Consider the following 25134-nt stretch of genomic DNA (forward strand, 5'->3'; position numbering starts at 1 on the left):
ACTTAATTTTATGTAACTGATATTCTTCCTATATGAGTTTATAGTCACACTTAATTAAGTAATATCTTATTGAGAGTTCAGTTCCTCGAATTTAAAAAGTTGAGGATACATTTAAACTAGAATGTATATTTCATTTTTTACATAATTAGGGAGATAGTGTGGGGGAGACCAAATATCACTGTATGCAGCCCAGTTTTATACCCTTGCAGGGTGATATAACTTTAGTCAGAAGATTGTAACGCAGTTAAAGAGTTATTTCCAATCTTATAAATCATATATATTCTTGATCAGCGTTAACTAGAGAGTCACTTTACTTATGTTTTATGAAACAAAAAATTTGACCCATTTTTACAACATTTTATAAGGGATTAAATCGTTAAAATTGTGAAAAATTTATACAAATTTTAATTTTTCAAAATTTTTATTTTATGATGCAGAATTATTAACCAAATAAAAAGTAAAATATAGTATAAAAGCTTTCCGAATTAAAATAATTGTTTTTTGACTTAGGTATGACGTTTTTGAATTTTGATTTATTGAAAAAAGTGTAATATAAAAATTTCGATCAATATTGATTCAAGGAACCCAAAACTTTTAAGCTTAGCCATGGATTGATTTTCAATTCGATTGTATAATTCATTTGCAAACAACAAGAAAATAGTAACTTTGGCATTCCGAAGTTAGTTTCCTTTCTTGTTTTTTTTAAATCATTTCCAAAGGCTAAATTATTATGATATTTTAACCTAGTTGCCCGTATCGTAAAAGTGTAAGTGAGACACTCTCCAACTCGATATAAACTTGGACTAAACATTTTATTGCGACACAAAGCACATACATATCGCGACTAGCGACTAACGACTAATTAGTATCTGCTGTACTGATCCAGACAGTAGCCGGTAATTTGGTCAGATATGCAATCGAAGACATCAAATGCCAGATCGCAGCTTTCACCTTTTTGGGGCAGCTCCTTGCGATTGACTCTGTACCGGGCGGTCATTGTCCTGAGACAAAGGTTCACGGCCCGCAAGGTGGCCATAAAGAAGCCATGCTCGTCAACGCCCTCGGAGTAGAAGTGGACCAATCCGTCAAGCGTGGGCCAGCCCTTGTGGTCTATGGCGTTGTTCCTCGCATAAACGCAGTGTAGCAGGCACTGTGAAGAAAATTATACAAGATAAGAGAACAATTTAAAAAATAAAGTAATATTTTATATATATTTTTGAATGGATTTTAATAAATTGATTAAGAATACTCTAGAAAAAACGGCCTATAAATACGGAGTGTAAACCAATATAATCTAAAGAGCATCCTTGTTGTCTTCTCCTTTACCACTTTAAAAGACAGATAAATAAACCAACTTTAACTATTCATAGTAAAAAAAAATAGAAACAATTAGTGAGATGATTTATCAAATAATACTAGTATTTTCCCTCTGTGTACTCGACAGAGGGCTAACTTTTTATTCAATTTTGTGATGCATAAAGCCAGCTAATGTGTACTAAGTGCCGCCCATAAAGTGCGCTTTTCAGCCATCAAATTCAGCTTTGGCTGGAGGTGTGCGAAAAATCTCCGGCGTGTGAGTTTTGAATGCATCTGAAAAACTGAAAAAATGCAATCGCATCTGCTGCCTGCCGGAGCTTTTCTTTCAATTGTCTAATAACCCTGACTTTAGGCTTTTGTCGGATGGGGCAATGAGGGGGGGAAGAGCCTCAGCTCAGCTCAGCACAGCTCAGCCGATTGTTTCTTGGGCTGCCATTGAACTTAATTGAGCGTTGGTTTTGCATTTCATTAACACGGGAAGAAGATCTATCTGCCATCTGCTGGAAATCCAGAGTGCACTTACCCCCGCAATGCGTTTGTCCTCCAGAGGCACCAGTGTGGGATGATATATACCCGAACTGGCCACATCCAGGCGTCGAATGCTTCTCATTAGCCTGGCCACATGACGCTGGGGCTCCGGCTCATCGTAGACTATGTACTCGTAGTTGCTGATGTTCACAGGGCCCCCGGATGAAGGAGGAGGAGGATGATCCAGTTCGATGGCTGCTGAGCCATCAGGAGCAGATGGCCAAATGAAATCGATGGAGTCATCATTGGGATCAATGGGCGGTTGTTCGTGGGCCACCTGCTCCTTGAGTATCTCATAGGCCTCTGTGAAGGATTATTTATTGCTTGCAAGTAGCTTGGGGGAAACTCTCTCACCGTTGACCAGCTTATTCCTGATCTCATCCTGGCACTCCCCGATGACGGATTCCACCTTCCTGGCCGTTCTCGGGGGATTCAGGCAGCGCTGCTTCTTCGTCTCGAAGCGAATTATATATTCCAGTGCCTCGATCGATGCGATAACCACACTCGAGATATATAGCAGTTGTGTAATCTTCATGGCTGCTCCGATTAATTGGATACTCCACGCCTGATCGAATCGATCCTAACGCCTGGACTGCTGTCACACGAATGTCCCCCAAGAAAGGCCCCCGAGATGAAATCGAAAGCATTTTCACTTTTCCAGCCGTCGGTGCGGTGCGCATTTCCAGTTTCGCTCAATGGGTATGTGGTTCAATGGCAAATGCAACTATGAGTGCCACAACTGGTTGCACATTTCCCATGCGTTAGTCCGTTAGAAACTTGTCCTTAAAGCCCCCCAACCACATGCCAGTCCATGCACATGGTCATTGGCATCGCATATAGCTGGATGATCCGATCGGTTCGCATTAGATTTCCATCTATTGTTTCTGCGGTTCGGTTCAGTTAGGAACGCACTCGCTTCGATTGAGCGCACAATTAACCAATAGAGGGCTCGACAAACTCTTCCGCCTTCTGACCAATTTCCATATGGCCAAAAGAAACAGATGGCCATAAAGATTATCAAAGGCGGTAGTGGTGGAGATGGACTGGGCTGGGCCATAAACTATAACCGAAATCAAAGTCAGCCAAGCGATTCCCCGCCCAGAACACAGCACCCAGAACCCAGAAGCACTGGAACCCCTAGAGAGGCCCCCAGAACAATGGCCAATAACTGTACTTGGAAGTGGTCATCGTCTCCACACTAATTATGCCTCATTAAAGTGCCGAAGATCCTAGGCGGAAATTGTCATAAACTTCTCTGGCCTCTAGTCGCTTGTCTCCTTTCAGCTGTACTTGGTAGTGGTTGGTACTTGGCTCTTTGTACTTGATGCCTGGGTAATTGCCTTTAATTGCACGCCGCTATTGCGGCTAAGACACTGACCCAGACTCGCTCCGCATCGAATCCATAATAGGCTCGGCTAACGGTCGTCGCGGTTAATGGAAAATTGAATTTGAAAATGCTTCCCATAATCTCTCCTCACCCAACTGAAGTTCAATGTTCCAGTGGCCAGTTCTTGGAGATGGCAGGAGTAGGAGCAGGAGGAGAAGTAGGAGCAGGAGTAGGAGCAGGAGCAGGAGGCATTGTCAACAGGAAGCTCTCCTCCAGAACAAGAACAACGTGAGCTAATTGACAGACAGCTACACAGGCACGATTTCCCATTTTCCCATTTTCCGTTCGCCATTTCCCCTTTGGGAATCAAAGGGGGGAGGAATCTCGAAAAACAAGGAGCCTCCAGTGTGGCCACAAAATAAACAACAAGAAGCGAGTGGCTCCAGAGTCTTGAGTGCAACAGCAGCAGCACTTGCGTGTCCGTCATTAGAACAAATTCTCTCACCTGAAATTCCCCTCCTCCTCCTCCTCCTTCTCCGCTCTCACCTGTAACCTTACCTCGCTGCTCCCCTTCCCTTCTGGCTTGGCTTGTAACGCAATTTGCACACAAATGCTGCTGTTTCATCTTCGTGGCTTGCTGTTTTTTTCGGTGGGTGGTCAGGTGAGACAAGTGGCAAGTGGCAAGCACCACCACCACCACCACCATCGTGGAGGCACCACCACCGAACCGCCGACGAGCTGCCTCGCCTGAGAATCGTATTTAAATACGAAGGTCTAACGCTGGATCGCATCAGTCGTCGTCGTCGCGTTGTTCTAGCCGCTAGCTCAGCTCGGGATCTCAGTTCGGTTGCAGCCTCCGATCGTTTTGCATTGGATTCGGATTAGAGATTAATTTTGGTGATCAGGATGCTCGTTTGATTGTCGCTGGACCTTTGAGTGGATTGAAACAAATGCGATTTCAAGATGCTGCATCTCCTGTGGATACTGTGCGCTCTCCTGGGATACTTTGCGGATCCAACGACAGCTGAAATCGAATACAACACCATCAACGATGACGGATCTTTTCAGTTTCGGTACAAGGATGTGTGCTTAATGATTTTGTGAAGTCTCACAAATGTTCAGTGATTTCCTAAAAAACAATTAAACAATATTTTGAGTATTTAATATAATTCCTGGTTGTAAGGCAATTCTTTATAAGTTGATATATATTTCAAGAATATGAATAACTTTGGATTAAAAATATGCCAATTATAGAACCAGAATTAAAACGAAATTCAATATGTATCCTCATATTCCTTGTGAGAGTTCATTTATTTTATTTAAAAATTCTAATGAAACAGTGCTGTGTGTTAAATAATAATATTTATAGTAATCTTGAAAGTAATATCATCAAACATAAACGATTCACTTAAACCTTTTGAAACTCGGAAGATACCCCTAAAGGAAATTTCAAAAGTTAATTTTTAGTTTAATTTATTATATATTATAAGAGGGGATATATAGTGGTGGATCTTAGCGGTATTTTTTTTTTTTTGGAATTCTTTAAAATACCATATTCATAGAAAATGTTATTCCAAAACAGAAAATTGTATCTTTATCTGTTCAAATACTTTTCTTCAACAATCAAATTTTATTCCTCAAGGACTACAAAGTTTAAAGCTTTTCTAAATATTGAAAAACTCCACAAAGCTGCAGTCATTTATTCCAAATAATATATGTATATAGCTAATATTAACTAACTTAAATCCAAAATCATTTACTTCAGCTACTATAAACACTTTTAAGTTAATCTTAACCATTTAGACAAGAGCTCGCTCAACCTTTTTTCAATGGAATGCCAAATTCATAAAAGAGGAACATCTTAATTACGATTTCTTAGCAGGCATGGGTCATAAATCTAACAAATCATCTAATCGGTATATGATGTTCGAAGGGTTTCATTTCAAGTCTCAGTCTCACCATCACAGTCGAGCAAATTTGAGATTTTTAACACCTCTTTAACGCCTTAACGTTTTGCAACCACATCTATAACAATACCAATAACCCGCTTCCGACAAATCTTCCCTCCTCTCCATTTCGCACGCATGGGCCAACGCAATTACTTGTGGTTCGATGGAAACTCCTCCTCCTCCGCCCTGGGATCCACTGGTGGCCATCCGACAGACATGCAAATGATGACATTGGTGGCTACTATCACAGCGCCTCCGGCACTCCGGACAACACGGTGCGAGGTCGCTACGGTTCGCGGAGTCCGGCGAGCGGCCAGATCGAGGAGACCGTCTACACGGCCGGACCACGTGGGTGAGTAATGTAATCGAAGACGAGTGGGTAAAGTGCGGTGGTGCACTGCAAAAAATGCAGGTTGCTTTCTACCTTACTAGCTTTTGTAATTTCATTTCAATACTTAAGAAAGTATCAAAGTGGAAAATATGTATGAATTTTAAATTCAAAATTTTAACTGACAAATAATTTCAAATGGGGATTTAAATCGATATTGATATCGATATGTGCAACCCTTTCCGAAAACAGACAGATCTAGTTACCGATGATTTTTTCAATATCTTTTTAACTTCGTCACACTGGCAACTTACCAGGTTCATTCAGTCGCAAGCTGTCTCACTGAAAGGAGCTTGTCTAGCTTCATACTTTATAATTTATTTACTCTTTTTTCATATTTATTTTCTATTATTTTATTTTTGTTCTGACCATTACTTGACTTTTATGTTGAGCTCAACATCCTGATCATTGTTAAGGGGACTGTTAAGAGGAAGTGATGGCACAAACTCGGCAGCACATATTGCTTTTTATTTTTATTAAAATTTAACTATAGCTTTGTTTTCCTTCATCTCCTTTTTTTTCTTGTTAGTTTAACTCTTCAAGATTCAATTCTTTTATGGCTAATATCGTTTAAAAAAGCATTTGTATTTATTTTTTGTTATGACTTTGACTATGACTATGGTCTTGTTCTCCTCCAGCATTTCTTTTTCTTCGTTTGTATTTTATTTTTATTAAAATATTACTTTTTATTTGCTTTTTGCAGTTTTTTGACTTTTAAGATTACTTCTCCAAGTTCTCCCATTTTTTAATGATTAATGTCGTTTGTATTTGTAGTTAATTTTCATTGGAATATAACTTTCCTTTTGATGGATTTCATTCACTTCATTGATTTCGTAAATTTCATTAACTTCATAGTCCTGTAAATTTAATTCTTGATTCATCAGCTGTTGGCTTGGCTGCATTTTTTTGATTAATGTCGTTTAAATGAGTATTATTTGTATTTAATTTTCATTAAAATATGGCTTTCGTCATCATAGTCTTCACCGACTTCAATGACTTTGTAGTTTTATTAATTTAACTCTTCAAATTGTCGCATTATCGATGGCAAATATCGATTGAAAAATTATTTTTTTGAGTGTATACACTCACCTATGAAAGGCTGGCAAGAGGAAGTGGCAGCACAAAGTGAGTTATCTTCTCCCGATGTCAGAGTTGAGCTCATATATCAGCGGTTGGCTTGACGGCAGGCGGCGGCCACTGAAGCGAAACTCGACTCTAAAAGTGGCGGCTCTAGGCTCCAAGTCGAAGCCGTTCTAACACATTGGACGGTTTTTTGTGGCGTTGCCTAAACGTTTTTCCATTACCGCCACTCGGCTACCGTTTGTTTTTTGCAATCTCCGGTAAATTGGGGGGGAAACAAAAAGCTGTTAACAAATTGACTGGCCTGGGAGTTCGGGGCAAAAACGGAATCTACAACCACTTTGGCTTGCTCGTAGGGCCTGCAGATGCTCAGCGATAGCGATAGCGGTGATTCTGAATGGGGGATCGTTCCCCGAGATGTGGGGTAATCTGAGTAACGATGTGCCGGGTCCAGATCGGATCTAGTGATATATGCGGAATTGCAGGGCGAATCTGTTTCCGCTGGGAGGCTTAACGCAACTCATTGTGATCGGCAGCTAATTAATCTCGCCGCCCCTTCCCACACAGCTTTCGCGCGAACGGACCTAAGATCCATCGGAAAATGGATCTGGCCCAGTATCCGGTATTGCCCCGGGGAAGTCCCGACGATCCGCTGGCCGATCCCTTCGATGATCCCTCCTATAGCTTCAGCTTTCGCACGCCGGATCAGTCGCGAAGCGAGGAGAATGACTCTGGAAATAGGATCAGGGGTGAGCTTTGAGATTAGGTATCGGATCATCATTCTATATTAATATATTTTCCCATCCATTTCAGGTCTTTACTCCTACCTAGATGACGTGGGTGAGCGTCACAGTGTTCGCTATGCCGCTGGAGCAGGCACCGGCTTCGAGATCTCCAATGCCGTGCCAGACTCTCCCTCCAGCGTGGCCTACTCCAGTCCCTTGTACAAGTCACATCCCAAGACCCGCGGCAAGATGGCCGTGCAACGCGGTCCCGCTGGTAGCTACAAGCTGATCGCCTCCGGCCCGGATCACCGGAGGGCAGAGAGTCGTGCTCCGGATGGCCTTGTGAGGGGCACTTACTCCTTCCTGGACGACAAGGGCGTGCAGAGGACAGTGGAGTACATAGCGGGAGCCGGCATTGGCTACCGGGTGGTGCACAACCGCATTGGTCCCGGCACTCACATCAATCCCTCCGTGGCCGATTTCCGCCTTGCTGATCCGGACTTCCGCCTGGCCAATGACTTTGGCCGAGGCGCTGGCGGTGGCCTGGGCCCCAAGCCAGGCGGTGGTGGTGGTGGATCCGGTGCATCAAGTGGCTCAGGTGCATCGGGTGGAGGTGGAGGCAGGGGTCGCACTCCTGGCAGGCCAGGTGGCACGGATTACCTTAAGCCGAGTAGCGCGGGCGGAGGCAGGGATCAGGGCGAAGGAGGAGCTGGACCAGGGGATAACGAGCTCGGTTCGAGTGGGGACAATGGAGATGATGACATCGGATTGAGCAGCAGCTCCAGTGGTTCCACCCTGGTGCACGGCAAGGAGGATCGCAGGGGATACCCAGCAGGCAGCTCCCAGAGGGGCAGCACCAGATACGATGGTGGTGGTGGTGGCGGCAACACTGAGAGAGGCGGTGGCGGCTCCACTAGGATAAATGCCAGTGGCACAAGAAATAGGAACCGTTTCAGTGGCGGCAACAGAGGCAGTGGCTCCGCCGAAAGGGGAGGAGCTGGAGCCGGTAGCTCCGGTGGCTCAGGTGGCATAAGAGGAGGCGGTGGCAGCAGTCGCCGGGGAGGAGGAGGAGGAGGAACTTCCAGCTCCTCCGAGGGCGACTCTGGCCTGGGTTACCTGCCACCCGCTGGTGGCGGGGGATCAGGCACTAGTGCCATCAGCGGACCCGGGGACAACTACCACCTCAACGACGATGATGTAGGCAGCTCACTGCCTCCGCTGGTCACCGCCAACCACCGCATCCTGGAGATCGATCGGGATCGAGAGTGGGTCCAAAGGCACCGCGACTCCACGGTCATCAAGAACGTGGGCAAGTGGTATGTGGGCCTGCCACCTGGCCAGAGTGTTCGTGCCCATGTCCAGAACATAGACATAGTGCCGCTGGGCGGAAGGATCGGACTCTCCCCATCGGAGGCTCTGCGCCAGGACGAGATCGCCGAGCTTAGTGCCTCCAGGGAGCATTGATGGGAACCCCCGTATAGCTTTTAGTGCCTAGCTCTAAGTGATCATTCAATGTGTTGGGCAACCGAAACTGGGTTGACTCCACGTGGAAACTGTAACAGTATTTAAAGCGGAATACAATCTATATCTGTAGCTGTATCTGTATCTCTATCTTTAAATCTGTAGCTGATTGTGGTCATGTGATATCCGTGGAGGCTGCTTTGAGCAGGTTGGGCTGCAGATTGCGGTTTCCTTGGATCTGCATATAACCATAGGTCTCTGCCTGCCAAGAGTTTAGTTTGTTTTTCAAGCCGGCAACAAGATGCTGCTGCTCCTCTGGATTGGATTGCTAGGAGTTTCCTGTACTCGAGGAGCTCAGGTTTACATGGAATTCAATGGGCATCGGTACTCGTACAACACGGATGGCGATCACCTGGACCGGAGTGTCCAGCTGCCCAACTATGAAGCAGCGGCTCCAAGTTCTTCTCCTTTAAACTCCCTGAGTTCCCTGCAGTTTGTGCAGCAGGCTCTTCAAAACAGGCAGCCTAGGATCTCACACCTGGACACATCTTCTCTAACTGGCGGTTATCTTACTGCTTCCAATCCACCTGCAAATCCTCATCCCATGCCGGGTCGCCAGAACTTTGATTTTAGCACTCACCAGATGGCTCATGCCCAGCACACGGATGAGGCTGGTAATGTCCTGGGCAAGTACTCCTACTACGATGAGGCTGGCTACCACGAGCTCAGCTACAAGGCAGGCGCCGGCATCGGATTCGTGGTCATGGGTGGCAACTTGGCCAAGGCCACCAGCACCGCCGCTGTGGAGCCGCACTCGGAAATCGCAATCGGAAACGGAATCCAACCAAATGCCTTGACAAGCTTGCAAGAGTTGCATAAATATCGTGGTTACGCGTAAATAAACAAATTAGTTCGAACTACTTGCGGTTGCTTCTTCTACTTGGGTGTTATGTCATTGGAGTTGGAACGATTTTGAGATCCAAAACAGTGTGTCAGCTGTCATGTCGGAACATCTACGTGATTGGGGAGTAAAATCTATCTACTATATATCAACAATCTAAGGAAGACTTAGAATGTGGGGCTTAAGGTTGACTAAAGTGCTTTTATAGAGTAAATCAAGTGTAGACAAAAGTATTTCCAAAAGAAGGGCATCTGGATTATGTTTGTAAACAACATCAAGTTAAAGGGAAAGGTAAATTAAGTTTGAATTTAATGACACTATGTCAAGTGTTGATTTGTGAAAGCTTGAGCTATATTTATTTATTGCAGAAATTTCACTAAATCTCACTTTTTAACGCTTAAAATAAAGTCAGATAAGACATTAGCTCAGGCTACAAGCATAAGTGAAGGTATAGCAGTCCATACCTGAACTTATTTACTTGTTATTATAATTTGTAGAAACTGGAATCAAGGGAATTTAAATTAAATACAAATATTGTACTGAAACTTAAAATACTTAGAAACGATGACCTATAATTCAAGAAAATTTAAACTAAATTAGAGGTACATATATGTACATAGGTTGTATACGATATTTAATTGAATCACATTAAAAATTGACGAAAGGAAAACATTGGCAGTTGACGAACGTAAATGATTGTAATAGCTTCAATTTGTTTGTGGCGCGTGCTTTGGCTTAGGACAACCAGTACGATTTATGCATTTTTTAATGCCTAATTGGTTTTCCGCTCATAAAAAATGCTAGTGCATCCCAAAACTCAAATTGAGTCAGCTCTGGTTTTTATTTATTTTTATTTTGGGTCATTTCTTGTCGGAAGGCGACCAAAAAATAATACACACATTTGAAATGTTCGACGCGTGCGCACACTTGCCAAATAATTTGAATCGAACGGAAAGCCTTGGCGGGTGCCTCGTGGCCTAAATAAAAATTATATACATTTACCAAGCAAGACAAGGAAAAGCCCAAGTCCAAGCCTGAATATTACAATGGCCAAAAATATGATATGATTCGAAAAGAGGCCTCTGTTCCAACGAAAGTTTCACTGCCGCAATTGGGTTTGATGTCACGAGAGATCTAAGCGGTTAATTTCCATTAAACAAGTTCCTACGCACTCCGCAACTTTCTTCGGAGAATGCAATGTACAGAAAAGGCACTTAAACCCAGTGCCAGCCAGCTGACATAGATTCTATTAGGGCTCACTCACAGAGAAACCACTGGCCACGTTCTCAGCACTGCCTCCTCCTCCAGCTGGGAAAGAGCAGCCGCGGTGTGGTGCATAATTGGGTTAGCCTGGCAGCAGCATTGGAACCACAAATTACCAGGCGGGTGAGGGTGGGGTTGGGGCACAGTCCCAGGTGCCAGTTACCCGTTGTTTCAGCCAGATAAACAACGGTTCTGGCTGGGATTCTGCCTGCCCCGGCGAAGGTCAGGCTTAATTGGCCCGAACGGAACGACATCCCACCACCGGCAGTCCCGTTCGCCAGCATTTTATAAATAGGTCTCAAGGTCTCCAAGTCTCCCCAGCTCCAGCTCCAGCTCCAGCTGCTCCTCCTCCTCCTCTGCTGCGGTTCGATTTATCGCCTTTTGATGGCTGCATTCCAATTGTGTATCTGGTGGTGCGTGTGGCGCATTTGGGTTTCGGTTTGGGTTTACAACGTGTTGCTGCTAATTTCGTATGCTCCCTCCGGCTGAAACCATAAATCTTGTGGCAATTTTATGGATACCTGACTGCGTGTGCCACAAAGGTCGCCCCGCCCAATCGGAATCCTGGTTAATCAAGAAATATGCATTATTATTGCCCGCACTTAAGCCTGCCCCCATCGTTCTCTACAATTTCAGTAGCTGGCAGGCTGGCGCGTCTGAAAACCAATAAAGGAATAAATTGCAATCGGATCAGCGGGATATAGAGGTGAGTTTTGGGGGGCGTGTCTTTTCCCTAGGGTATATACATATATATGAAAATTAATGGCTTTAGGCTAATAAAGGTTCTGCTTCTGACACACAAAACAAATGACTTGGAGCACGAACGCGGGCAGGAAATCAATTCAAATAAAGACTTTGACTCAGATCACGAACTCTTTCTCACAGAAAGAGAGAGAAAATCCATGCGTTTGTAATTTAATTTATGATTTAAATTCAAAAATAGCCTGAGGCTCCGCTGTAATCCTGACATCTGCTGATACCCGAGAAGTGTGTGAAGTCTTCACGCCGAATTGCCTGTCAGAATTGGAATCGGAATCGAAAGAACACCAAGAACCTGATCTGAAACTTTCTAAAGCGTTTCAGGCAAACATTTTAATTGAATTGCCGAAACAGTCCCATACAATTCATTCATAAGTCTCTTAACATTTTGGCTTATGTCATGTTTGAGATTCGTTCCGAGCTGATTACCAGCTCGCTTCCCACACGCATTTTTGTATTCGCTTGCCACTTGTAATGGTCAGTCAGCGAGTCACAGTCAATCAAGCCAATAAACGGTCAATTAATCAACGTCACCTCTGTGATTCCTATGTTCTAGCTGCTGTGTTAGATGGCAAAAAATGAACAAAAACAGTAGCGTGAAGAAGCCTCTGTCAGCACAATGTCCAACAAGTTTCAATTCAGGCTACAAAAAAAGTGCGAGCAAATATTTCCCATATGCAAAACCATTAACATAGCAATGGAGGGGTGGAAGGGTAGATTTCAATCTACGAAATCCTAGAGTTGGAAGCCTGAATATCAATTGGCGCTGGGACCCAGAGCTGGTGGTATCCCCCAATCCCACAGTGATGCACGAGCCTAGATAAAAAAGGCCGGGCCAAGGCAAAGCCCTCGGGTTTCTCTTCCAATCTCTTCCACTCTTTCGCTTTACTTGACTTTACTTGGCTCCGAAAGCCCAATTCTCTTACACACCTGATTCGGGCCCTGTTTTCTTGGCCATTTCTCTGCCCGCCGTCGTCGTTTGCATCGCTAATGGAAATGTTATAAACAGAGGCGCTGGGCCCGGCCACCACTCAGTTCATCTTCAGTCGTCGTCTGGCTCGCTGGCTCTTGGTTCTTGAGTGGTAGGAGTTCCAGTTCCAGTCCTAGGCATTGTGTGTGTGACAAAGAAATATATTAAAAGAATACAAAAACAAGGACAGACCTGAAACAATCGTAAATTTAAAGCTCAGCAGGATTGGCCTGTGGTGAAACCGTGTGTGTGTGTTCTGCCGCGAAAGATATAAGCCTTTGTGTCACTTATTCCGTTTCTCGTTCGCAGTTCAAGGATACATTTTCAGGATTGGTCGCAGCCAAGAATTTAACGGAAATTCATATTCACAGGCCCTAAAATGCGCTTCTTCGTTGTAAGTAAAAAAACGAAAAGAAGAGAAAATTAATTCTTGATACACTTGAAACTGAAACTACGGTGGGAATTTGAAACGAAACTAGTTTATGCCTGACCGCAATTAATCATTTATTGCTCTCTGTGCTGCCGTTGAACTCATTAACTCGTCAACTGGCCACAGTTCGTGCCTTAAGTCTTTCGTTTCTTTCACTTCTGAATTGAAATGAACTTTCACTAAGCGACATTTTTGGTTCTTTCCTCGATTCTTGGCCAAGGAAATTAGCCTTAATTATGCTCTGTGCCATATGCAAATATTATTAATTTAGCTAAAATCTTTTTTCGTCTTTATAATAATCAGAAAGCAATCTGTATGCTAAGAAGTAGGTATATTAGGATTCTTAGTCATGCCAGAAGTTTAAAGATGCTTTGTAAATGGTATTGTTTCCTTTATAAAGAGGTAAATGTTCAAAAGGCCTTTAGACTGAGGCTTAAAAGGGACGTAAAAGTGAAAACCATTTTGGGGTGAACGTGACAATATTCTAGCCCCTCCTCAATTTAAAAAAAGTGAGAATGATTCATGTACACCCTTGTCCAGGTTATTCCTTGCATTATTCATTAAGCCTTACACGCCCTTAAATATCGAAAAGCGTCAAAACCTGGCTCAAAAGAAACCCATTCAATTCAATTATGGCCAAAAACCAATACAAACACTTCCAATAAAAAGCCCAATTTAATTATGACTCGAAGAACATAAAATTAATATGCCGTAAACGTAACGAAATCATGCGTGGGCTAACAAATGGCAATTAAAATCTTCTTTCTGGACAGAACAATCGTTACCAATTGTGTGGGGGCTTAAAGAACTGGCTCGAACCCAAGATCAATAAACTAGAAGTGCATTGATATGTTATGTTTTCTTTCGATTTTGATGGTGGTTCATAAATTGTTAAATTCATTGGATCGTTATCCCACACGTCCCAGCCCATGAAGTCCATCAATCGTGGCTCAATTAGCCTCAGAATACCATTGGGAAGCGAAGAGAGACACCTGAGAACGACCCGACCCGACCAGACCCACTTACATCTTGTTTGAGAACATAAAATGCTGCGCTTAAACTTTGCATTCGAAGCCATTAACCCAGTTTATTTTTGGAGAAGCCACACCCGATCCGGGGTCTCGTTATGGCCATTCGGAACAAATACATATAATAAATAAATAAATAAGGTAAACAGACAAAAGAAAGCGGACATAAATACATCTCGCTGGATGCAAGAGTCTTCTTGCAAATCAATGACAACCCAGGTTCGACAGCCTCTCGTTGGCCAGAACGCTTTTCGAGTTATGCTTTTGGCCCGGAATCGTAACAGAGCCGCCTAGAGGTTCAGGTCAATGACACAACACGAGCCCCAGCTTTGGCTTCAGCTTCAGCTCCAGCTCCAGCTCCAGCTGGTCTTGAGTTCCCGGCTTAGTGACATTTCTGCCGTGATAGATGGGCGTTCTGGGCGATGCTGGCTAACGGTTGCGTCAATATTGACTTTGCCAAATGCCCCCCAATCGAATCCCCCGGGGAGCTGGCGAGAGTGAGTCAAATATTTACCGATCGTGAGGTTCTTGACAATCATGTTGGGTACTTCAGATACATATACTCTTTTGGTAGAGCCAGCAGTTCTGGCTGTGTCTCTGTCTCTGGGCTGGGGTTGGGCTTTTACTTTTCGAAGAAATTATGCAAATGCTGTGCGGTGACAGCTCCTTTCAGCAAATGATAGACTTTCGCGAGGGAGTTGACCGCATTCCATGTACGAGTTTTAATGTATATATTACGGCATCGGAATACTGAGATTTATGATCTATAAAAAGTGTGCCATAAGCAACCGAAATTAATTTAATTCCATGTTTAGAAAGCTTCTCTTAAAATAATGCGATATATTTATATATCTTTATCTAATCCCCAACCTACTGTATCTTTCAGCTATCTTCGCTCTTGTTGGCCTCTTTGGCCCTTAGCCAGGCACAGTCCGCTGGCGTCGAGTAAGTAGTGCCATAAATAGTCCCTGTCCTAAGACCGATTAACCCTTTAAGTAACACCTTTTGCCTGCCTGTGACCAGTGACCAGTGACTGTGTCAATGCTAATGCTCATTCCAAGTAGAAGTTGATGCGCTCGCCTAGAAATTTGTGACTAAAACCGAAAGCCCCCGACTTGTGACTAACCCTAAATCATTATCCCTCCCACAAAATATCTAATACCCAACCTGACCATGCATTAGCCTTAGTTCCTAGAAGCTAGAGAGACCACCAAAAAAACAACCCACTTTCGTTTGCAGAATTCAGAGGCAGCGCCTGGTCAAGTTTCCCGAGGAGTTTGAGGCCAATGCGGCGCCTCCCGCCTCGGAGAAAGCGGACGAGGCCAAGCGCATCCTCGAGCAAATAGCCAAGGTGAACGAGGCCTTTGGCTATGTGAAGAAGCAGCCGGAGCAGCCCAAGCTGCCGCCGATCCTTGACTCCAGCCAGTATCTCTTCCCCAAGCCAGCGCAGCAGCCCTTTCACGCCCATCAGCACCACTTTTCCGGAAGCAATGGCCAGACCCTGCTCGAACCCTCAATTCGCGCCGTGAAGCTCACAAGGAATGTGGTCCCAGTAAACTATAATGTGCCGCCTAGATTGCGACAGGGACAGGATAATGCACCAACCAAAGAGTTGGAGAAGAAGCAGGAGGAGAAGCAGGAGCAGCTATACTTCCGACCCAACCAAGTGGAGCTACCCAAGCCCAGTACGCCACAGGAGGCACAACAACTACCCGCCCATTTTGTGATCCCCGTGCACCTCTACAAACTGAACAAGGAACAGTACCTCAAGGAGCATGCTCCCCAGGAGTACCGGGTCAAGGGCTACAAGATCGTGGGTGATGTGGACAGCTTCTATGGAAAGGCCAAATCTGCAAAGGCAAAGCAGAGTAAGACCACGCCCAAGTACCATCTCTTCTTCCTGCCCCGTGAACTGGCTCTCAACGAGGATGGGACTCCCAAAAGGGGTAACTCTACCACAACAACGACCACCCGTGTTCCTGCTTCGCCTCTGAGCTTCAAAGAATCTCGCTTGGAATCCCGCGAGAAGCTAATGCATAAGCCCCAGAAGATTCAGCCCAGCTCGGCTCCTGAATTGATCAATCTGAACCGCAAGAAAGTCGGCTCCACAGCGAAGCCAGTGCGTTTAAGTGGCAAGGAAGCTGAACAGCAAGTGCTTCAGGGATCTGTATCGGTATCCGGCAAGGCCACACCTGCTCCTGTTGCCCTCAGCTCAACGCTGCCACCTTCAGGTGGCCTCCTGCCCAATAACAATCGCTTGAATCCCTTCCGCATGCCCGGCATGAACATTGCTGAAATGCAGAATCAGACCTCGACGGCCATCAAGAATGCCTTCCAGAATATATTCAAGCTTCCTTTCCGACCAGCGATGGCATCTTCGCCGGGATCGGGTCCCGTCATTGTGGGCAGTATTCCCCAGAAGAATCAGGCTCTCGATTCCATGGACTACAAGTGGGACGATGACAACGAGGGCGGTGGCGATGGCATGTCGGATGATCTGGACACCGTGGAGAACACAGCGGCTGAGCTGCAGGATAGTAGTGCCTCCTCGGAGAAGCACCTGTTCCCGCACAGGACACATAACCTGGTTCATGCCGTTGGTCAGGTGGCCACCGCCCAGCAGAGCACCCAGAAGCAAGCGTTGCGTGAGGGAGGAATCATCATCCAGAGGCTGAAGGTGCGCAAGGGAGGCATTGCGATTGCTGGACCAGGAGGTGTGGCCACCGCTGGCAGTGGCGGCACAGCGATCGTGGGTCCTGGGGGCTATGCTCTCACCCATCCGCGAAGCCTCACCATTGCAGGACCGGGAGCCAAAGTGATCTCCATACCGGCCAATGTGGACCTTAAGGATGCACTAGCACGCACAGATCTGGAGGCGAGGAGTTTTCCGATGGAGGGTAAAGTGGTGGCCACCGGACCGACGGTCTACTATGCTCCGCCCACGGCAACCATGGAGGAGGAGGAGGAGGAACAGCAGGAGCAAAGGGGGTTTTGAGTCTGAGGCTTGACCAGATTAGTTAGGAAAAGTAGTTGGTATTGTCTAGTGTTCTAATAAATGTTTGTATTTCCCAGATCTTTGTGCTTTGTGCTTTCATCTGTAGATGTATATAGTAGCTATAACCTGGTGACTAATCCTCATGGATCCCCCAATTCCCTGGCATGTCATATTAACCCATTAATCGGATTTGCTATAATTTCCTCCCATAAATTAACCCTAATCTTCTTGCTGTAAATATTATCGGACTAACCGGCGGCTCTTTCTCCACCATCTTCCTCCCTATGCTTTCCCTTAAACACTATCCTAACCCAAGTGCCTACTGGCGCACCACCAACCTCGAGGCCTGGCCACCGGAGGCCCATGGAAAGCTGCTCCAAGGATCCCAGCTCACGCCCTACGGTGCCTTCCAGCCCGTGCTGCTGAATGCGCCCATCTATGCTTCCCCCCTGGCCTATGTGCTCCAACCCACCACGATCCCAGCAGCCCCCACAGCCGATGCTACAACCGCCAATCCCACCAGCAGCAAGGAAAGCTTAGCCGATGATAGCTTCAGCGAGTTGGAGAAGCCGGAAAAGTTGCAAGAAGCGCCAGCAACAGAGAAGACACGAACCAGCGGCGATCTCAAAAGCGATTCGGGTCTCCGCTCTGCGATCAGCAAAATAAATCCCAACTATGTGATTGAGGAGATCGTCTCTGTGCCCGGCAAGCTTGTGATCTCCACCTCCTCCTCGGGAGAACCCCTCCGGAGTGGTAAACTTCGCTCTGCCAAGTTTTCCAAGAAGATTGCTCCCCAGAAACTTAGAAAGCAAGCGATGAATGGAGTGACTCCCCCGAAAGTTGTGGCCACGGGAAGGACTAGTACCAATGCTGCCAACTTCCCGCAGATTCCCTTTGGCACCTATTTCCTGCCCTATCAGGCTGGACAGCTGCAGGGACGCAAGCAGGCAGCCCTTATCCTGGAACCACACTCCAAGGCTGTGGTGGGAAATGGTGGCACCGCCATCTCCACACCCATTTCGAAGGCGTATCTAAAGAAGGGCGTGCCCACGAATGTCTACTTCAATCCGGAGTCGGTGGCCATAGCGGGTGTGGGTGGCAAGGCGCACGCCACGGCGGATCTGGAGCTGGATCTGTTCACGTAGAGGAGCAGGATATGCCGGGAGACCAACTAAGTTAACATAAAAATCATTTTCAGTGACTGATTTCTTAGCTGGATTGTGAGGTATTAGGGTTTATTTTTTCTTTATAATTTTTAAATTATATAAATCTTAAATATTCTTCTTGCTCTTCCAGAAACTTCTTTAAAATTTAATTTTTTTTTGTTTTAAAAATAGATCCCAGTGGATTTATAATTTTTAAAAGACATTTCATATTCTCCTTAAGATAAAGTTGATCTTCAACTTTCTGTAGTTTTCTATGACAATTGTTTTATAAAGAACAAACTAAAGTTTATTGATAAAAAAGCCCTTAGTCCTTATCACCAACAGTCCACCAAAGAAATCAGGTCCTGAAGGTCCATCGTATTTTTTAGCAAAAACCCAAGTGAAGCTCATCCGAATGGGTAGTTCCTTGCTCCCAACTTTCCCCATGTTCCTATGTTAAGAACAGAGGCCTTTAAGAACGTGTCATTTCGTAGATTGTAAATAAAGTTAAACGTAAACTGTACAGCTTCCGCCTTTGGGTCACCAAGTAGTCCGCTAATCCCTTGTAGATATATTCCGATGCTTTCGCCACATCCCTGCTCCCAGCTTTTCCCAGGCAATCCTTCACATTCCAATGCACTCTCTCTATATAAATACATCTATATGAACCCCAAAAAGCAGACACAGATCGAGGGCGGCTCCGCTGGTCTTCGAGGAGCATCCCTACTATGGCGGCCTGAGGGGTCAGCTCCTGCAGCTCCGTCCACAGCGGGACGGCAGTGTGGGCAGCTTCATCCTGCAGCGCCAGCAGCCGCAGGTTAGGGCTGTTACCAGGGACTCCGACGACACCATCACCATCTCCGCGGCCAGCATATCGGCCATTGCCGATGGAAGTTCGGGATCTAGCAGCACCAGCTCCAGCTCAATCTCGGCCAGCGCCAGTGACTTCAACCGAATTCAACTGGCCGCCGCTCGCCTGGTGGCCATTCAGGAGTTGGCCAAGAGGAAGGGTTCCTTCAGCGAGGAGGACAACAAGGTCTATGCCAGCAGCCTGCTGGAACTCGGTCAGGCAGCCCAGAGCTTGGCTCTGCTCCAGCAGACCGGCCAGATCAAGGACTTTAGTGTCCTGTTGCAGCCGGATCTCTTCGCCATTCCCCAGAAGCAACCCTCGAACTTTGGCTTGGAGGCAAGCAGTGGTAATAATCCGGCGGACCAGAAGATCGATGAGCAGAAACTGGATGAGGTCACCGAGCAGCAGTTCTCGCCGGATGAGCAGTTCCTGCCGCCCAACAGCGAGGATCCCTACGAGGATGTCAACGACAGTGTCGCCGTGATGGCTCCCAAGAAGGATGCCGCAGTGGCCGAGGCCAAGCCAGTGGGTGAGTTTCGAGGGATACTTGGAAATATTTAAGTAAAATCTTAATCAATGAATCCTCTTCAGGTCTCTCGATTGCCGGCGAGGGTGGCGTAGCCTCCTCGAAGCCAAATGCCGTGGCTCTTTCCGGCAGGAATGGCTTGGCCGTTGCCTCACCCAAGGCCACCGCAATTGCTGGCGTTTCCCCGGAAGAGGCGGCTGCCTTCAGCATCTCTCTGCCCACACGCAACCAGCTGGTGATCAAGAGTCCCAACTCCGCATCGGAGAAGGCCAGTGATGACTACGATTACAACGATGTACCTTTGACCCTGGCCCGCTTCCCGTTGACCCGCGAAACCCCGCAGCAGCTTGTCCCTGTTCGAATTTCTGGAGGAGATGCTCTCGTGGATCGGTGGCGCACTGCAATTGCCGAGGATTATGCTGCCCGTCAGGCTCAGGCCAAGGTGGCCATGACCATGGCTTCACCAACACCCTACATTCGAATGGGCCCTAAGCGACGCCTCCACTCGGAATAAGGATTGGACCAGGATAATACTCTTTCGAACGCAATGAGATTCATAATATACGTTGTACAACATTTTGTGTGCCAGCTACCGAATTGCCAATAAATTATATACATATGTTTAAATGCATACAAATTGTTTTATTTATACTACAGTGATACTATATTTATCCTCTTAATATATTGCTATAATGAGTTATAACTTCCCCTAAGTATCGAATCCAATTAAAATCTTTAAGTGACTCTAAACAACATTGTCAACCATCCCGAGAGAGGGCAATGAACTGGAAATATCCATCGCTTGTCATCAGAGACGATCAGAAATAGCCAACAAATATGGCCAAGATCATGTAGAGATTGTCACAGAAAGGCAGGACCAGGAGGCGATGCATCTAATTGCTGCGGGAAGTGATTATAGTTTATAACGAAAATACATTTATTTATGCGATTGCCGACTGAATGCAAGCATGTGCAAATCTTGATTAATCTTTTCCGCCAGGCCAGGCGGCATGGAAATAAATTATCTAAGCGGGGAGCGGACGTTGGCTGGAGGGGATCTGTGTGCCTGTGCCCGGCCAGAATGCATTCAATTTGCACCTGAACCAGTTGGCCGCGTCAATGCGGCTTCAATGCAATCTCCCAAGCTGCGCTTGACTTCTATTACGCGGCAGGTTTAACAAACTCGAGTGGCTTTAAAGCCTAAGAACTTGGCCGAGACCGAGACCGAGACCGAGACCAAGACCGAGACCGCATCTTCGTTGACCATCTGCCATCTGCAACAGCGAACCTGAAACCAGTACCTGTAGCAGTACCAGTACTAGTACTTGTACCACAGTTTATCTGCAGCCAGCTCCTCCTTTTGGCCATCGGCCATTCCCTACCTCCTCGGATGGCTGTTGTCTTCCCGCGGGAAGCTGGGCATTTCCAGTTCTATCAGTTCTTCGCTCGGTGGGGCTGCAAGCTCTTTGTTCTTGGGATAGGTCAGGGCGAGGGGCCCGGGTCCCATGGTCGCACATTATAAAAGGCCATGGTTGGGCAGCGTTGGCCACCAGTTTCCTTGAAGTGGTCGCCGTGTCAGCACTGAAGACTGAAGACTGAAGCCATACTGCGAAGACGAAGACTGCTGTGCCAAGACTGTCTAGTGATAATTTAGATTCTTCTCTTCTCGAGGGAATCGCGCGGATCGTGTTGCCATCAAAGAGCTCTGTGTCGACTCGAATTACCTGCCTAGATTTGGGAAAGCAGTGAAAGGCCATCTCAGCCACAACTAAAAGGTAAGTCTACCTTCCGAATTGTTCCCAATTTGAGTTCTAAGTTCACATTTACGTTCGCTTCGAGGCGAGAAAGTTATCTAGCCGAGTCTTGGGTCTGATTGCACTCAATTTCAACTGGTTTGGTTAGATCTTAAATTTCTGTTACTGTGTCACAAAGGAAAGGTTCTTATAAGAACAGAAAACCAGCTTTAATTAAAATTTAAAAGAGAAAAGTGATTATTCTGGACCATAAAATTATAAATAAGAAGGAATATTTGATTGTAGAAAGTCTTTTAAATGCATTGATTAACAAAATGAATTTAACTTTGCTTATTTAATATAGAAATAAGAATAAAGGGAATGTTAGGGAATGTTATTATTGTTCAAATATAAGCTGATATGAGCTAATTTATTTTGATATTTCATATTATAATGCACAAATATCAAATACAAATATTACAATGCCGTTGAAAATTAATAAAAAGAATTAGGATTATGAGTAGTGTCAAAGTATTTTAATTTAATAAAAAAATATTTCCTTAAGGAAAGTTGAAACAAACATTGAATTCTTGAAAAAATTACAGCTCTACAGTACATAAAATTTTAGCAAAGAATATGAGAATATTCCCATTTTATAATTATAAGTTTTATAAATAAGATTCTTAAAGTTCTTCATTATCTAAGCTTATGGTTGATCAAATTTATTTAGTGCAGATTTTAAGTACACTCCATATAGGAGGAAAACTTCTAGAACTTTTCAAGCCTTCTTCCCAACTGAGCACAAAACGAAAGACTTAGGCAACGAACTTGGTTAGCACTTAGACCACACAAAGAACATTCTTGGGGATGTGGAGTGGGGTTCCACGGCGACAACAAACTTGACTATCAAGTACCGATTTAAGCCATAAAGCTGCTCGCAGTCATTAGCCAGTATCTACACTAGAAGTGCTTCACGAAGAAGCTCCAATGGCCGGGGGCCAATCAATTGCAAACCGGTTGATAGCCACTCGATCCATGTATAATAGTGCACACTCGTTGCAAGGAGCATCCTGTCCGGCCAGGCAACATGCAACATGCAATTACACACGGACGCACACACTTCCAACGAATAACGTTAAATTTAGAATGGACTTTGGTGCAGTGGCAGGAGCGTGGCTAAAAATAAACCCACGACTAGACCAGTTTGTCGGGAAAAAGTTACACAAAGAATAAAACAAAATGGTTTAATAAAGTCACTATCTTGGAGGCTTCTTTCTCAATTGTTTTCGAAACTTAATTGCTTAAGCAAAACATCCTTGAAGGGGTTACAAATTTATTTATAAATTTTACTTAATTTATCACCTTAAAACCTAGCCTAAATGCAAATACCAAAGAATTGCATTTAAATAAATAAGTTAATTTAGCATACTTTTTTTTAATAATTATTTACTTAAGTATATAAAAAGTTATTATAATTATAATATAATAATAAATTATAATAAAACATAATATAACATAATATAATAATATTCATATGACCAATCATAGTTTAAAAAACTCATAACTAAGCCAAAAAAATCATTAATTTTAATTTGGAAGCTCTTCTATGCTAGTTTTTATTAGGTTTTTATTTTTATTAGGTTAACAAATCTGCATACTCAGTTTTCAAATTTAAATAATTCCATTTTTTGTCGATTTTTGAAAAAAAGAACGATGTAACCCCTTATCAAATTTTGAAATTTTGACAAAACTTGGATAATTTTATTTTCCTTCTAGACTTGCCTAGATAGATCGTCCTGTTGATTCTGATCAAGAATATATATGATTTATAGGGTCGGAAATACCTCCTTCACTGCGTTTCAATCTTCTGACTGAAACTATACTCTGCAAAAAAAAGTACAAAAAAAAAGAAATTTCTTTGAAAAATCCATGTTTTTCAAACATCATAAGTAAGCCAAGAAAGCACTTATTTTTATTCGGAAAGCCTTTCTGCATACTGCGTTTGTTGATGCAATTGTTTGTATCTTACTAAAATTATAATAACCTGGAAGAAGGTATAAAAACAGAAAATTGTTTCAAAAAAAGTTTAAAGAACTCGTAACTAAGCCAAAAAAATAATTAATTTTAATTTGGGAAGCTGTTCTATGCTGGTTTTTCCTAGATTAACAAATCTGCATAATAATATTTCAGAAAATGAAATTCCTCCTAGCGGCCTTTTGCTTGGCCCTGGCAGCAGTGAGCGGCCAGGCCAGGCCCCTGGAGCCGTCGGCGCAGCACATAGTGATCGTGACCCCTCAGGCGCAGGTGCACCTGGAGCCAGCCCTTCGTTACGTCCATGGCCTGTCGCCACTGGCTCGTGTGGCCACACCGCATCATCATGAGGAGACCATTGTGTATGTGCCCGCCGGAGCTGCTGCCCAGGTGGTGCCAGTGCTGGATGCGGTGGGCTCGGGGCGGGCTGGAGGAGCAGCCGGCCAGCCGGAAACAAAGCAGTGGGAGAACACGGGCGAGATTATCAACCAGATCCAGCAGGCCTCTATGCAAGGCGTTGAGATTGCCAGCGGCCAGTTGAGCGAGGGAGCACAAAATGCTGCCAGTGCCGGAGCAGGCTTCTTCCCGGCTCTGTTCCCTCCATCGGGCTCCAAAAAGGAGAATGCCCTGCAGCAGGGTCTAAAGACTGAAAAGATTGAGCTGATTGAGACGCCGGCCAACACCCAGCCCCTGATAGCCACCGAAGCCCGGCACTTCTACACCATTCCGCAGGTTTATCATACTCCGGTGGTGGATGTGGTCCACGCACCGGTCTACTCCTGGCCCATTCCCGCCATCCGGGCCCGCAGCATCCAGGAGCCAGTGTTGGAGCAGCAACAGCAGCAGCAGCAGCAGGAACAGGCACCTGCTGAACCGGCTCTGAAGCAGACTTTGAAGGCGGAACCGGAGTTACAGGCGCAGATCCAGCCGGAACCGCAGCCACAGGCCTTGTTGAAGGAGCAGCCCCTGCTGAAGGAGCAGCCATTGCCTCTGCTGAAGGAGCAGCCTTTGCTGAAGGAGCAGCCATTGTTGAAGGAGCAGCCGCTGGAGCAGCAGCCCGCCCAGGATCAGCCAAAACCGATCATTGCCAGCGAGCAAAAGTCGGAGTTTGCAGGACGTCTCCTGGAAAGCAATGCCATCAAGCAGGAGCTGCAGGGAGCCGAGATCACCAAGGAGCAGTTGAAGGAAGAGCGTAAGTGTCTAATGGAATATCATTCCGATAACATTATTCTAAGCCACATGATACCCTTACAGCAGCCAAGGCTCAGCTTCCAGAGGAGCCGCTGATTAAGGCCATTCCGGCCGCTGAGCCGCTTCTGACCAAGACCATTCCGGCTGAGCCGATCCAGGCAGAGCAGCCAAAGCAGGAGCAGATCCAGCAGATCCAGCCGGCGCAGCCTGCCGAGATCATCGCAGATGCCATTTTGCCGCAGGCTTGAAGCCTGGCCGCGGAACCAGAACTCTGAATCTCTGAATCTCACACATACCTTTGGGCAGCTTTGGTTCTTCGACTGACTCTCATCGCTGGCCCGGCTCCGCAGCAGACCGGGCCACGGGGTAACCCTCATCCTCGACCAGCCACAAACAGTACATTTAATTACTAACACGAGATACACACGCATCCGCACACATTTTCCATTTTCCAGCCATTAATTAACACAGAAGCGAAACGCGAAAAAGACATTCATTCATGCATAATTATCATCACGAGACACGTTCGTATTCATC

General features: G+C 45.4%; 6 protein-coding genes and 1 long non-coding RNA gene across 8 annotated transcripts; 6 read left to right on the forward strand and 1 right to left on the reverse strand.

Moving 5' to 3' along the window:
- Positions 1-793: 793 nt before the first annotated feature.
- Obp73a (Odorant-binding protein 73a) lies at positions 794-2380 on the reverse strand. The gene is made up of 3 exons (XM_020960567.2): positions 2200-2380; positions 1841-2148; positions 794-1150 (listed from the first exon to the last, which is right to left on the reverse strand). The coding sequence occupies exons 1-3, from the start codon at positions 2378-2380 to the stop codon at positions 863-865; spliced, it is 777 nt and encodes a 258-aa protein (XP_020816226.2). The 3' UTR covers positions 794-862.
- A 1571-nt stretch (positions 2381-3951) lies between these two features.
- LOC147643534 (uncharacterized) lies at positions 3952-5562 on the forward strand. Its single transcript, XR_015271850.1, has 2 exons — positions 3952-4245; positions 5336-5562. It is a non-coding gene; the product is annotated as an uncharacterized LOC147643534 (long non-coding RNA).
- Positions 5563-7049: 1487 nt separating this feature from the next.
- Positions 7050-8913, forward strand: LOC110190195 (Cuticular protein 73D). The gene is made up of 2 exons (XM_020960547.2): positions 7050-7338; positions 7403-8913. Exons 1-2 carry the CDS (start codon positions 7191-7193, stop codon positions 8776-8778), a joined length of 1524 nt encoding a protein of 507 aa, XP_020816206.2. The 5' UTR covers positions 7050-7190; the 3' UTR covers positions 8779-8913.
- LOC110190102 (uncharacterized) lies at positions 8888-9695 on the forward strand. The gene has a single exon (XM_020960410.2). It carries the CDS (start codon positions 9077-9079, stop codon positions 9671-9673), a length of 597 nt encoding a protein of 198 aa, XP_020816069.2. The 5' UTR covers positions 8888-9076; the 3' UTR covers positions 9674-9695.
- A 3352-nt stretch (positions 9696-13047) lies between these two features.
- Positions 13048-18266, forward strand: LOC110190306 (uncharacterized). 2 transcript variants are annotated; one of them, XM_020960694.2, is made up of 3 exons: positions 13048-13062; positions 15013-15071; positions 17438-18266. In XM_020960694.2, the coding sequence occupies exons 1-3, from the start codon at positions 13048-13050 to the stop codon at positions 18264-18266; spliced, it is 903 nt and encodes a 300-aa protein (XP_020816353.2). The 2 variants fall into 2 exon arrangements, with proteins under 2 accessions (XP_020816353.2, XP_086690424.1); XM_086834298.1 differs by lacking the exon at positions 17438-18266 and adding an exon at positions 15366-17197.
- A 453-nt stretch (positions 18267-18719) lies between these two features.
- Positions 18720-20267, forward strand: LOC147643535 (uncharacterized). The gene is made up of 3 exons (XM_086834322.1): positions 18720-18763; positions 18948-19645; positions 19708-20267. Exons 1-3 carry the CDS (start codon positions 18720-18722, stop codon positions 20154-20156), a joined length of 1191 nt encoding a protein of 396 aa, XP_086690448.1. The 3' UTR covers positions 20157-20267.
- Positions 20268-23568: 3301 nt separating this feature from the next.
- LOC110190101 (uncharacterized) lies at positions 23569-24845 on the forward strand. Its single transcript, XM_020960408.2, has 2 exons — positions 23569-24598; positions 24661-24845. Exons 1-2 carry the CDS (start codon positions 23569-23571, stop codon positions 24843-24845), a joined length of 1215 nt encoding a protein of 404 aa, XP_020816067.2.
- The last annotated feature ends 289 nt before the right edge of the window (positions 24846-25134 follow it).

This window comes from Drosophila serrata, unplaced genomic scaffold, assembly GCF_035046125.1.
Source record: "Drosophila serrata isolate PLE 108 unplaced genomic scaffold, ASM3504612v1 contig_272, whole genome shotgun sequence".
NCBI classification, from domain to species: Eukaryota; Metazoa; Arthropoda; class Insecta; order Diptera; family Drosophilidae; genus Drosophila; species Drosophila serrata.

What these genes read in the sequence shown, in the direction of transcription:
- Obp73a (XM_020960567.2), bottom strand. Translation starts at nt 2,380, where the DNA reads ATGAAGATTACACAACTGCTATATATCTCGAGTGTGGTTATCGCATCG. An exon ending in CAGGAATAAGCTGGTCAACG is followed by an intron (nt 2,149 to 2,199) that starts GTGAGAGAGTTT and finishes AATCCTTCACAG; the next exon opens with AGGCCTATGAGATACTCAAG. An exon ending in AGGACAAACGCATTGCGGGG is followed by an intron (nt 1,151 to 1,840) that starts GTAAGTGCACTC and finishes TTTTCTTCACAG; the next exon opens with TGCCTGCTACACTGCGTTTA.
- LOC110190195 (XM_020960547.2), top strand. Translation starts at nt 7,191, where the DNA reads ATGGATCTGGCCCAGTATCCGGTATTGCCCCGGGGAAGTCCCGACGAT. An exon ending in CTCTGGAAATAGGATCAGGG is followed by an intron (nt 7,339 to 7,402) that starts GTGAGCTTTGAG and finishes CATCCATTTCAG; the next exon opens with GTCTTTACTCCTACCTAGAT.
- LOC110190102 (XM_020960410.2), top strand. Translation starts at nt 9,077, where the DNA reads ATGCTGCTGCTCCTCTGGATTGGATTGCTAGGAGTTTCCTGTACTCGA.
- LOC110190306 (XM_086834298.1), top strand. An exon ending in GCACAGTCCGCTGGCGTCGA is followed by an intron (nt 15,072 to 15,365) that starts GTAAGTAGTGCC and finishes TTTCGTTTGCAG; the next exon opens with AATTCAGAGGCAGCGCCTGG.
- LOC147643535 (XM_086834322.1), top strand. Translation starts at nt 18,720, where the DNA reads ATGTTAAGAACAGAGGCCTTTAAGAACGTGTCATTTCGTAGATT. An exon ending in AACGTGTCATTTCGTAGATT is followed by an intron (nt 18,764 to 18,947) that starts GTAAATAAAGTT and finishes CCCAAAAAGCAG; the next exon opens with ACACAGATCGAGGGCGGCTC. An exon ending in GGCCGAGGCCAAGCCAGTGG is followed by an intron (nt 19,646 to 19,707) that starts GTGAGTTTCGAG and finishes AATCCTCTTCAG; the next exon opens with GTCTCTCGATTGCCGGCGAG.
- LOC110190101 (XM_020960408.2), top strand. Translation starts at nt 23,569, where the DNA reads ATGAAATTCCTCCTAGCGGCCTTTTGCTTGGCCCTGGCAGCAGTGAGC. An exon ending in GGAGCAGTTGAAGGAAGAGC is followed by an intron (nt 24,599 to 24,660) that starts GTAAGTGTCTAA and finishes ATACCCTTACAG; the next exon opens with CAGCCAAGGCTCAGCTTCCA.